At 44.3% G+C, this 13,844-nt stretch overlaps 1 protein-coding gene across 1 annotated transcript in view; it reads right to left on the bottom strand.

Annotated features, from left to right (window-relative positions):
• LAP3 (leucine aminopeptidase 3) overlaps positions 1-13,844 on the bottom strand; it is a 37,956-nt gene that overhangs the window by 13,292 nt on the left and 10,820 nt on the right. Inside the window, exons 4-8 of the mRNA XM_019552573.1 lie at positions 13,386-13,491; positions 10,526-10,685; positions 6,107-6,271; positions 4,820-4,978; positions 1,222-1,346 (exon numbers count right to left, since the gene is read on the bottom strand). Coding sequence (XP_019408118.1) covers positions 1,222-1,346; positions 4,820-4,978; positions 6,107-6,271; positions 10,526-10,685; positions 13,386-13,491 — 715 coding nt within the window. The remainder of the gene's footprint in view (positions 1-1,221; positions 1,347-4,819; positions 4,979-6,106; positions 6,272-10,525; positions 10,686-13,385; positions 13,492-13,844) is intronic.

Here is a 13,844-nt window from a genome sequence, read left to right as displayed (position 1 = left end):
GGTCCAGGAGCTGCTCGTGTGGCAGCTTGTCCAGTGGCTCTTGCCACTGCTCCTGCCATTGGTCCAGGAAGGCACTGGGGGATGGGGCTGGGAAGAGGCATATGCCCCAGGGTCTGCATGGGGCAGGTGAGGCCAAGGCTGTGCTCTGGGTGGAAGGACTGGGAGCAGGGGCTATGCCTCCATGTCACATGCCCAGCTGGTGTGGGGCCGGCACAAGACTGAGCTACCGCACTGCCTCTGGACAAGCGGTACACAGTGATGGGATCTGGCCTGACCTCCCCATGCCTCCCGAATGAAAAGCAGCTTCACCCTGGCTGGGCAAGCAGCGGCAGGGCATGGGGGAGGGCACTGATCTGTGTCCCCCACACCCCTTCCCTCCCCCTGTTCCCGCACCACAACAGACTTACCACCTGGACGCAGTGGTGTCGACCATTGTAAAGGCAAAACCAGCGTGGGAACCTTGAAACAAGGCGTCAATTTACAAACATCATAAATGGTGTTCATTGTAACTTGAAAAGTCATAAGTCAAGGACTGCCTGTATTCCTTCATTCATGAAATGGGTGTCAAAACTAGTCACATTTTCATCTGCACAATTTCTAATGCACCACCCTATTTTAAGAGATTACCCATCAATTTGTATTAGCATATGCAAGTGTTGATTCTTTGAGTGTTAATTTCCTTATTTTGTAGATCTCAAACACCATAAAAGTTTACGGTTAAATTGACGCATAAATATCTTAGACATGCAATACCAAGCAAATCCTAACCAGGAGTCTAAGCAGTGAGAGATCCAAATGTTTATACCCATGACTTCTGCATGAATTATATTTTGGTTTTATCCAGTCTTACATTATGCTCTGGTCTCCTAGGGCAGGCCATTTTTGACAAATTGGCAAAATATCTCCTCACACACACACGTCATCATGAAAGAGACTGGGCAAGTAGGTAAAATGACTGAAAGGAACCATCAAGTGCCCCTGATTAGGAAAACTGTAAAAACTCTTTTGTTGGGAGACTGGGCAGGGACCTACTTGGGATAGTTTAGGAACAATGAATCTTGCATTGGTGCAGAGGACTAGACAAGGTGACTCAAGGGCCCTTCCAACCCCACAATTCTATTATGATGTGAAAGTACAACTTCCTTACTGATCCTAAAAATAGCTTTGCCTAACAATTTAAATCTAGTATTTGATGATGTTTTGTCCCCTCCTCTTACTTACCAATTATATTAAGAGGTAGATTTAGCGTTGCTGCTGTTACAATGGCTGAGCACACAGTCGCTGCTCCTCCCATATCTGCTCTCATTGCATCCATACCCGAAGAAGGCTTTAATGAAATGCCACCACTGGAGAGGTGCAGAATAGAAAATCCCATTCAACAATTATGAATTTAACACTACATGACTTTCAAATAGCTCTTGGGTTCATCAGTATATTTTAACAGTAACATCAATAAATGCAGGGTAGAGAGGTCATTTTTTTTTAGCAAAACTTTGTAAGTGTCCTTAAAAGCAGCATACCTGATTTTTGTAAAAAATAAGATCTGTCCAAATCATCTCTTTGTAGTAGCTTAATAGAACATAATAAAACCACTCCTAATTTGCAATGTACTGAATATAACACAACAAATGTGCATTATTCTTCCAAATATAATTCACAAGCCAGTCACCATAGTACATGGGCAAAGTAGTAGCCATAGTAAATCAGTATAAAGTAGAGCAGATTAATGAATTACTCAATAGTTGCTGTTTCAAGCAAAAAAAGGTTTTGAGACCAACTGCTGTAAGGACTATAGTCTTTTCATTCTGCCCAAACACATTTCAAAGCAAAAGCAGATGCTCTGTAGGCAACTGTTTATTCCAAAAATTACATCCCTTATTGAAAGCTATATAAAGCCAAAATGAATAAATAAGCAGCAAGGATTTCTTAGGGCGACATTTTTATTGGACCAGTTAGGAAGCTGGAATATAAGCTTGTTTGAACACATGAAATTCTTGTATCCCTGATAAAGAATGTCTTGCATTTGAAAGATTGTCTAAAACTTTATTCCAACTATGTAATTTGTCTAATAAAAGATATCACTAAGAAACCCTTTCCTCCTGCATCATTTCTGGACCATTACAGCCTCATCATGCTTGCAGTAAAATAAACACACACACAATCATTTAGGTCAGTCCCATGCCTGCCATCCCACTGAGGCTCTATTTCATTTTTAGAAGCAAAAGGATGCCAGGTCTGCATGATGCAGACTCTTAAATTTGCCCTGTCCCAGGGATATTCAACTTATGTTTTATGGTTGGTTCATGGCAATGTCATTGAAGAATGTATTGATAATGAGGAACGCATCCCCTTCCACATATCATAGTATTAGAGGGGAACTAGCCAGAATTCATCCTCGCTTAGTTAAGCTCACCCAGAGGATAACCTTTAAGGGGGTTACAGCATCAGAAATGAGTAGCTAAGCTCCACTGCTAGTTACTCTAAGCGCTCTCCAGTTTCACAGACAGGAAGAAAAAGAGAGGTAGTTAGCTGTGTTAGTCTCAAGTGCAGTAGAAGGTGGAGCACGGTGGTACCTTAACAGGTTTAGAGGGGCATAAACTTTCGTAGGTGACATCCTGCTTCATCAGATACTATATTAGAAAGGAAGAATGCAAAGATGTAAAGAGCTCTCTTCCCTTATGTCAAGAGACATCATCCTCTCACCAGGAGAGGAGCTGTGGAACCTTTGATTCCTGCACTCCCAACTCACTCAAAGCATTACATTAATACCATATTTACTTGGATACCACAAATACCTTTTGCCTAAACATCAGTTCCCAGAATTGGGATGTGTGTCTTGAGCACAGAAGCACCCCACGTCAGCAACACCCTGCTTTGATTGCTGCTTCCAGCCACAGTGGCATTTCTATTCAGACAGTTTAGGGAATCAGTTTAGTCCATGGCTCACTGATCTTCACTCCACAGGTGTTTATGATCATATCTCCTTTCTAATGATCTTGATGTTCCATTTATCAAGCTAATATTTCTTCTAGCAAATTTACTGTCTTCTAGTTACTCCTGGTCTCTTTTCTCCAATTCCATATTGCTGCAGACTGTTTTTAGCTCTTTTCAAAAATCACAGATCCACCCACAGAGATTAGTTTTCAGCAGCTAGGGTTTCAGCTCTTGATAAGCAGGAAAGAGAAGATGAATACACTGAAAATAAGGCTCTGTCCCTGCTTTATGCATCTCTGGAATAATCTTTTTTTTGTATTCCATCTTCCCAAAAACATGGTGCGTGTCTTATTTGGGGGCATGCATTATGCAAGAAAATACAGTACTAATTGTGGGACCTATCAGTTTACTAGCCAACTCTATGCATGAGAGTGGTAGAGATGAAGTAATAGCTTTGGCCTATGTGAAGGCATACAGCAGAGATGGCTGACCTGCAGCATGAGTACAAGTGGCATGGCCAGCCTCTGTGTGTGTGGCACACAACAGATCACGGAGGGGACAGACCACGGGGGGAAGATTAGGCAAGGAGCAGAAAGCAAAGCATGAGATCAAGCAAGGAGCAGGAGATCAGGAAGACAAAAGCAGAGCAGGACATCAGACAGGGTTAACAGGGTATGGAACAGAAAGCAGAGAAGCAGATTGGGAAGAGGATTGGAGTGACACTTCAGGAAGCTATGGGGTCAATTTATAGCATACTGAAAAAAATTGCCCCCCATTGGCACAGACAGCAGTAGACACAGTGCTGTACTCTAGAAGACTTTTCTTCTGCCTTAGGTTTTTTTTCTGGAGAAACTGACCAAGCACAAATCAGCCTCTCTGACCCTCTGCAGCAAGTAAGTTTCCAGGCTGATTTACTGATCAAAATACACTTCTTAAAATTACTTTTAAAAGACAAGAGACAAAGTTTTCATAAACAAAGTTTTAAATTTTTTTCCATAAGAGCTCATATCAAGACAATACCAGAGGTACATACAACACCTAGATAGATTTCAGGACAAAAGCATTTTAAATATTTTCCCTTTACATACTGAACTCATCTTGAAGATGCTGCAATTCCCTTGAAACAACTGAAAAAATAACACTAACTACAGGAGCTGACTTGTACAAAGGAAACACAGGATCCTCAACTTGGCAAACGAGCAAGACAGAAGCATATTTACTTGACAGGTCCTGTTTTACATACATTTACTTGATATATTTAAACCCATGGATATACTCTGCTACAGGTTAAGATCTTTATTAAGTTTTGCTATTGAAGCCCTGCATTTCTGATAAAGTTTTATTCTATTTATTCATTCTATTTCTACTCTATTCTTATTTCAGATAGTTCTAGGAGAAAATTTATTAAACAAAAATTATTGCTATTACTGCTAAATGAGTGAAACATAGAGATTTTACTGGCTGAGAAAAAAACTGGCAAAACATTCATTTTAGAAAGAGGGAGATTTATAAAATTCCAGTGTTTCCCAAAATGTATTAAAGCAAGATGCTCTTGTTGGCCAATAAGAAACTCCTTTCTTTTAATGATTTTCAAAAGAAAAAAAAGGTGATATCTATTTAAATTTAAAATACTGTTGATTTTCCAAGGAAGAACAAACAGTAGCACTAATAAGCTTATTAGTATCTTCAATCTGATAAACTCTTTAATTTGTTGGCATATTTGCTGGCATTCCTCCCTCTTGCCCTGCAATTTAACACTACACAACAAAACAGAAGAGCTTTAGATAATTAGCATGTTTTTGGGAATGTAAGCAAGTGGCACACTAGCAAATATTTTGCTGCTTCAAACAAAAACCACAAGTGGGTCAAATATTAATATGATTACCTATCAAATGTAACTCCTTTCCCAACAAGCACCAATGGAGGGTCATTTGTATTAGCGCTGCCAGAATAGTGAATCTCCAAAAAGACTGGAGGCTCCTCTGAACCCTTAGCTACGCTCAAGAATGCTCCCATCTGCTGCTCTTCTATCCAGGATTTTGATCTGCAATACATACAATATTTATTTTAATAAAATTAATTAAACTGAACCATCTGTACAAAAAAAATTATAAAACTCATAAGAAGTTATAAACTTATCTTCAAATAATGCTATAATCCCCTAGATAACAGACTGCAAAATAAATCAAGTCCCATCCACTACTACTCCTTCATGGGTGGGTTGCCTTTTTTTTTTTTTTAAAGAAATTATAGGGCTGAAAAATATTAGACCTTCATATCTCCAACCTTGCTTTCTGGGGGATCTGAATAAAATGGTCATGAGACTGCACCTGAATGCGCCAAAGCACAAAGTTAGATCTATGGTATCGAGGAAAGTACTACAAGCTCTGGGCAAATTAATGACAAGTAATGTCTGTTTGCTTACCATTTCCAAAATGTGAATAAATATGAACTGGAATTAGGGATGTAGAATTAATTAGAAAAATAATAAAACAAAAGTAACATGAAACAGATACTAAAAAGATGGGAAGTGGTACCTCTAGTCTATTCACTGATCCTTATTTCAAGCTCTCTCTTTAGCACTCTATTGGTGTGTGCACGCATCACCTTACGGCGCTGCACAGCACACTAAGGTGACACAGAGATCATGCAGGTCTACACATGATTGCCAGCTCCGTTGCCGCAGCAGCATGCTCCCACGGTATAGCATGCCACTACAGCAACATAGCAGCAAAATCTAACTGTGCACCGCGTGTATGGCACAGTAACTGCCTGTACTGTGTCATGCTTTAGGTACTTCCAAAGATACTAAAGGAAGTACAAAAAAAGTACTAAAGCCCAGCGCCATAGTAACGTCACCATACAACATGTAGATGCACCCTGTGAACTGCTCGTCATACTGACCCGGTAGCTCACTTGTTCACCTTCTCCTAGAGTGCTTCCTCAGCCTACTGAGGTGGCTAGGATCCTTAATACTCAAAACAGGAGTAACTCGCAATTGCTGGGCACTAACTACAACACTCATTTATTTACGTTTTACACATAAATATCTGCCTTTCACTTGTCCACTAAAATGACAACAGGGAAAAAATGGGAAAACCCCTATAACATTTTATATGCTACACCTTAAACCAACAACAATTTCCAAGGGAATGATTTAAACTGAATTCACCTGATATGGATCTTCACGCCGCTATGAGCAGCTTTGAGTTTCTGTTCAACAAGTTCAGCAAATTTAATTGGTGTTATATAGTTTGCTGGGGCCTCCATCAAGTGCCGGGCCAAGTTTTGACCTTCACCATAGATTGTACCTTTTTGCCAGGCTTCTTTTCCATCACTGGAAAAAATCACATAATTAACATCATTATGAACCCTTGAAAAGGAAGGTTCATCATCGTTTAGCTGCTTCCTACATTCTGAAAGTAAAACTGCCCAACTGTATGGTACAAAGGGATGTGACAAAAGATGAGGATAGTAATGGATCAGATCCAAGGCCAGTAACCCATCCGATAGCAGTTGCCACCAGATGCTTCAGAAGTACTTGTAAGGACCCTGCAGTGAGTAGATACGGAATTATCTAGAACAGGGTTTGGCAACCCCTGGCATGCGTGCTGAGCATGGCATGTGAGGCCATTTTGCTCGGCACACCACGGCCAGCCCCGGAGCTGGGTAGCTGCTGCCAGCTGGGAGCCCCAGCTGCTCCCAGCAGGGCTGGCAGCATCCCAGCTTCCTGTTTGGAGCAGCCCAGGCTCCCGGCTGGTAGCAGCTACCCAGAGCCGGGGCTGGCTGCAGCCAGGAGGCTCTGAACAGCTGTGCCGGGCTTCAGGCTGGTGCATGCACCTGCAAGTTGGAGTGCGTGGTAGGGGAGGGGCCTGAGGCAGCACAGCCCCAGTTTCTCCCCCGCTGTCGTCACGGAGGTGATAGCATGGTTCCGGAGCCTGGCACAGGTGTTTAGAGCCAGCCCTGGCTCTGGGCAGCGGCAGCAAGCAGGCTGCAAACAGCTATGCCGGGCTCCATTGCTCTGGCATCAGCTCCATGCTGGTGGCGACTGCACGGGCACTTCAGGGCAGGCTGCGCTGCCCCATTGGAAGCTCCAAGGTGCACACAGAGTCACCACCAGCTTGGAGCTGATGCCGGAGCTATGGAGGCCTGTGCAGCTGTTTGCAGCCCTCTGCTTGCTGCAGCTGCCCAGAGCCTAAGCTGGCTGCAAAGAGCTGTGCCGGGCTCCAGAACCCTGCTATCACCTCCGTGCCGGGAGCAGGGGAGAGACTGGGACTGCGCTGCCTCATGCCCCACCCCCCACTGCCTGCTCCGACATGCGGGTGCACGTGCCGGTACGGAGCTGATGCCAGAGCCTGGCACAGCTGTTTGGACCCTTCCAGCTGCAGCTGGCCCCAGTTCTGGGTGGCCCCTGCCAGGGTAGTTGCTGGCAGCCAGATCCTGAGCTGGGGGGCAGAGGCTTTGGGTGGGGGGGCAGGGGGCACAAGGAGGGCATCCTGCCATGTACCCCTTGCCCTCGTTTTGTTTTTCTGGCATGCCAGCACTCCGGCACCTTCCAAGGTAGGCATTGTGGTGTTTTTTTCAGCTCTCCAGCCAAAAAACGTTGCCTACCCCTGCCTGATCTAGAAAATTATCCAAAATGTGTTCACCTTAATTATGCTGATTCTGGAAATTATTACGTTCCAAGTGTCCATCCTTTTTTTGTGAACCTTGATTATTAGATGAAAGTGAAGCCTGAGAAGGATTCTTGCTCCACAGCACAGCTCTGGTCACTAGGCCTGCACAAGTCAGCAGCGATCCAATCTTGCTTTGGATCTGGCCGCTTCGGATGGCCACGATCCAATCCGGAGCTCCGGACCAGGTTTCCGCCTCAATCCGGCTGAAGCAGCCGCCTCAGAGATCCAGCCATAGGGTATAATGGGAAAATCAATGAAATATCTGTAACTTTGTTGTTTTTTGTCTGATTTAAATGAAACTTGCAGGGATAGTAGCCTCTGCCGAGAGAATGAAACCCGCCAAGTTTCAAGAAAATCAGTGCAGGGGCTTGGGGGGAACTGTACCCCAAATTCTTGAAAGCAAAACTCATGTCACGGCTGTGTGTTATACCACGGGGTGGGGGTCAAAACTGCATGGGTGTAGCTTTTACTGAGGCCACAAAGCAAAACTCATGACATGAGTGACACTGCGCGTGTTAAGGCGCAGCACAGTGACAGCTGCAGCAATGGTGGCCCCTGCTGAGACCAAGATGCCTGCCAGCTGTTAAGGAGATCGGTGCAGGGGGTTCTGTGGCCCTGCACCCCTACCTGCTGACAGGCAAAACTTGTGCCAAGAAAACTTGTGCTAATTGATGCTCGTTAAGTCGTTATGTAGTAGCTAGGTCCTGTGTATTGAGCTGTTCCAGAGTGAATCATGATTGCCTGATTGGTAACTGGTAACACAGCAGCTAGGCCTGCAGTAGTGTCTCCCAGGCCCCAAGCCAGAGACAGTCAGTCCCACAAGCACCCATGGCAAGAGTTTTGATTGTCCGCAGCTTGAGGGGCAGTTCCCCCCAAACCCCTGCACCTATCTCCTTGAAACGTGGCAGATTTTGCGGCCTCAGTAAGAGCTACCACCCCTGCAGTTTTCACCCCGATATGTTGTAACGCCTAGATGTGACATGAGTTTTGCTTTCAAGAATTTGGGGTGCCGTTCCTCTCAAAGCCCCTGCACCGATCTTCTTGAAACTTGGCAGGCTTCATCCTCTCTGTAGAGTCTATCACCCCTGAAAACTTCATCCAAATTGGACAAAAAACAACAAAGGTATAGATACTTTATTGTTTCCCCATTATACTCTATGGCAGGATCTCCGAGGCGGCTCCAAAGCTCTTCGGGAGCTCCGAACCGCTTTGGGAAGCCTAACAAGGCCAGCACTTCAACCCAGATGTGCTGCTTCAGACCCCGAAGCTTCTCCGAATCTGAAGCTCTGTCTGAAGCCTCGCACAGCCCTACTGGTCACTGTCAACAGCTTAAGATGTTCACAGAGAGGCACTTCTACATCCTAACTAGGAAAGAATAATTGCTCTCGTTTTACCTGTGGGAAACTGAAACACCAAGAAATTAAGTGATTTGCCCCAGGTTACACAGGAAGTCTGCAACACAGCTGGGAACTGAACACAATTCTTCTAATCCAACTTGCACTGGTAGCCACAAGAGCAAGCATTTTCTGAGATGTTACTATTTCAGAGACCAGTAATGTAAAGAAAAAGGCGGTGCTAACTGGGAAAACAGATAAATGCAACATTATGGTATACAAGTATGGTTATGCTTGCTGCTGTAGCCCAGGGGTTAGCCTGCCAGCTTCTCAAGGCAAAGACCTGGGTTCAAAACCCACAGCCACCTTGACCTGAGGCTCTTGGCTGCATGTCCAGTTGCCTTTGTTTTTAGAACAGGATACCCAGAGAAATCATGGAATCTTCATCCATGGAAGTTTTTGAGAGCAGGTTAGAAAGACAACTGACTGAGATGATTTAGTCATGTAGGATCCTGTCTTGAGTGGAGTGTTGGATTAAGTGACATTGTGAGGTCCCTTCCAGCCCTACCTTCCTATGAGCAGGATATGCTTAAAAACATTAGCTTTCTCTAGATTATTTCTAAAAGAGTTTTTCAAGGGAGAAGCTTACACTATTTAACCATGTATACCTGGGACTTACACTCAAGGAATGATATTTCTTTCACATAGGGTGTAAATGCAGGAGACCTACAAGTTACTGGAGTAATAAAAGGTTACAACAAAAGGCACCAGAGTTAAAAAAGGAAAATTGGAGAACTTTGCTAGGGAAACTCTATTATGAGAAAACTGTTATTACTTTCAGCTCCTGAGTGACAGCGCAGGCTCAGGGGTGATCTGATGGCCACCTAAAAGTTTATCAGGGGTGACCACCAGGACCTGGGGGAACATTTGTTCACCAGAGCGCCCCAAGAGATGATGAGGTCGAATGGTCATAAACTACTGTGAGACCGTTTCAGGCTGGACATAAGGAAGAATTTCTTTACTGTCCGAGCACCCAAGGTCTGGAACAGCCTGCCATCAGAGGTGGTTCAAGCACCTACATTGAACACGTTCAAGAGCAAATTGGATGCTTATCTTGCTGGGATCCTATGACCCCAGCTGACTTCCTGCCCTTTGGGCGGGGGGCTGGACTTCCTCCAATATATATGGTACTGGCTACAGCTAGTGACTGGGTATTAGATGAATTGTTTGCCAGATCTGGTGCAGCATTTCCTTTTCCTGGGAAGGGTTTGTTCATTAATAGAGACAACTCCCAGACTTCATGGGACTATGAAAAGTACCACATAGCTCATAAAAGACAGAGGTGTTTTGCCCCTTCTTCTTTCTTAATCTCAAGGCCTTTGTTGCTTAATTTGTTCTTGCCCCCATAATATACCAACAGTGACAGCAGTGATTAGCCTGTGAAGCAAATGCTGTAGAAATAACTTGGTTGCTAAAATATTTCATGCAATGCTGATCAAATGGAAAAGGGATAGTGAGGTAGAAGTGTCACATACGCTAAGTATCCAAATGTTTTAAAAGTACAACTTTGTTTGCCATCACCTTCCATGTAGCTGAGGAGTAACGACAGGCTTCTTTCTTTTCTTAAACTCATCATACTCATACAATCCAAGGATGGCTCCTTCTGCAGCAGCCTGAGCATCTCCACAGGGATCCACTTCAACACAAGGGATCTCTAGATCCTGAACCTGCCTGCATCCAACTGGATAAAACAAGACATTGATAAGATTGTGTCCTCAACAAAAGGCTTTGAAGCAATTATTTTCAAGGAGAAAAAACAAGTATTACGGACACCTGGTAAAAAGACAGAAACCATCCAAAAAAAATCCAACAGCAAAGGCTATATCCACAATTAAAAAGGCCACATATTTGTAATATTCAGACATTTATTCACGTTGAATATAATTTATTAAGTAACTTAGCCAATAAGCACTTCACAATAACCTCATGAAAAAAAGAGATAACTACACAATTCTGGGGCATTTTGGTAATCAAAGTTTCAGGCCGTCACAAATAAAATTGTAGTGCAATATATTGCTAATAAACTTACCTTTAAAAAAATTGCAAAAACCTTGTTACAGCCACTTTTATAACTGGCAGAAAATCCAAACATACTATACAAACTCTCCTTTGCCTATGAAAAACTTAACGAAGGTTAAGCCACAGGCCCCGTAATATCAATCAGCACTCTCACTTGCTTCTTTGGACTTCCCAATCTGTCTGTCCCTGTCTTAAATTGGGGCATGGAAGTGTTTTTGTTTTGTGTGTACAGAGCTCAGCATGATGCTCTTGGTTACAGTTCCTACCTGCTTCAGTAAAAATAATAAATCATAAGGTTTGAGTTTGTCAAATATGAAATCCTTCCTAATTCAAATTCTAGAAAGAGAATTTATGAAGTTACTGGATGCCTTATAACCATATTTCATTACCTAGAGTACACTTTCAGAGATAGGAGAAAGACCTTGCAACCTCAAAAGCTCCTTCTGCTTCCACAGATAAGGAAATGCTTTTAAAATTTTTTTTATGTAAACCTCCCTCACAGCATAAAATGAAATCTTACCTATAAATCTAAGTAACATGAATAAATATCTAGGGCCATAACGTGTGCAAAGTTAAGTGCAAAATTAGCATGAGATTGTAATTAAAAGACTTATCAAATTACTTTGAACAGAAGCAATGAAATAAATAAGTGCCTTTTCAATTCCCTACAGTTTGGAAAAGGTTGAGCAGCAGATATTAGAACTGTCTATCTGAACGCTCAGGAAGATGCTGCTGCATGGATAACCCTCTAATGAAAACCTCTAAACCAAGGCTGTCCAACTTCCACGCAGCCAGTGGCTATACATACTGCAGGCCACATGAGCAAGGGCCACATCAGGGCAAGCCACAGACCCCTATGTCATGTGCTGCACAGATGTCCCTGCGGTACCACCCAAACAGTACATCATGTTCCCGCAGGGCCTTGGACTCACCCTCTGTTTCCAAAACAGCACTGCCTTATCCCTCTGGGGTAGGGACAGAAAGCCACCAAAGGAGGGGAAGAGAGCCCAGGGTTTCTGTCTGCTGCTACAATCAGAGCAACAGCAGGAGCAGTGGCTGAGGAGCTAAGGGCCGCAACTTAATGCCTCACAGGCCATCAGTTGAACAGCACTGCTCTAACCCAGGAAAACTATACTTTTTTGAAAATGAAAGATTACTCTCTGAAGAAAGTGATGGCCTCACCTGGGAAAGACCAGCTACTTGTAAGCAGTCAGTGAGAAAATGCATTTTCCAAGCTAGATCCTTAGATTTTATGTGCTATTTTTAGAGGTGCACCGATACGTCAGTCTGATATAGGACTGGCACTGATATAAAGAAAATTGACTGCATCAAAAATTGGCCTGATGTGGCCGATAATTTGACTGCTAAATGCCCTGTGCATATGCACAGCCACAGCACACCATGTAGGTGGCTAGGAACACCGACTGGCAGCTTGGAGAGGGGTGTCCAGCAGGTAAGTCTGTTGTGGTGGAAGGGTAGGGGAGAGGGAAGGGATGTAGGGTGTACATCAAAGCCCCTGTGGCGAGGGAGGGAGTAGGGCTGAGGCTGGGGCTGGGGCTGAGGCAGGCACTGCCCAGCCAGGGTGAGGTGTACATGGGCCAGAGTCATGGCTTGTCCAGGGGGTTCGGGGGGGAGGGGGGAGGATGGCAGCTCCCACTGCTGCATGCACCCCCAGAAGACACAGAGGGTGTGTACCCCTCAGATCTGCATGGGGAGGGGTAAGCTGCAGCTGTGGTCAGTGGAGCTGGGAGATGGAATTGGGGGGGCTAAAGCAACTTTTGATGTGGCTGCAGCACCCTTGTAGTCCTCTTCCCAGTGCTACTGCCACCTGCCCTGAGCACAGCATAGCACACCCCAGCCCAGCCCAGCCCCCACTGGGAAAAGCCCAGCACCACCCTGACCCCAGCCCGTAGCGGCAGTCTACCTCACCCAAATCCAAGAGGAACACACCTACCGGGGTCCATGCAGCAGCAGCAGCAGCAGCGGGTGCCCCCCCACCCCCCCATGAGCCAGCCCCACTCCCTCCCTCACTGTGGGGGGCCTTGATCTGCCCTCCACCAACCCCTTCCCCCCCCCCTTCCACCACAACAGAATTACTAGCTGGACACTGCTCTTCAAGTTACTAGGCTGGTATTAGAAACCGGACTGGTATAAGCTGATACGCCTTGTTAAAAAATGGCTATTGGTATCAGCCCCAAAAATCTCTGTCAGTGTACCCCTACTATTTTTCAACAAAATGTGAGATGAAGCATATGAACTTAAATGAAATAGTTCATCCCAAATACAGTGCATGACATCTGTGTTAGTTTAATAGTTGAAACAAATACTTAGAACTGGAGTAAACATTAAATGAAATGTTAACCTGAAACAGCTGCCCGAATATTCTCTTTGCCTTCATCCCAGTTTTCTTGATCACTTACTCCAATGCTCTTCTTACCCAAGCCCACAACTACAACACTTGGAAAGTCCTGTGTAAAACCAACACAAAGTGGAATTATTTTCTTCATTAGTACAGCCAGTATGGAAGGTAAATAGCAATACTGAAAGCAGACATAACAGAAGCATAACATCTGTCATTCAAAGCAAGTTGCTACGCTATGATATGAATCTCTCCTACTCCTATAAAATTTATACAGAAAAATGAAGAACTTCACTGCTGTCCAACTTATGTTGCTAAGGCAGACATAGAGCTAGGACTAGCGTCCAAGATCAAGGATAATAAAAAGTCCTTTTTCAAATACATAGGGAGGATGAAGAAGGCACCGGGTAATGTGGGGCCCCTGCAAGGTACGCTGGGCAATCTAGTGGTTGCACCAGAGGA

The sequence above is a fragment of the Crocodylus porosus genome, unplaced genomic scaffold (genome assembly GCF_001723895.1).
Source record: "Crocodylus porosus isolate Cpor-Errol unplaced genomic scaffold, CroPor_comp1, whole genome shotgun sequence".
NCBI classification, from domain to species: Eukaryota; Metazoa; Chordata; order Crocodylia; family Crocodylidae; genus Crocodylus; species Crocodylus porosus.
Note: the sequence above shows the minus strand (reverse complement) of the source record. Positions and strands in the feature narration are given on the sequence as shown.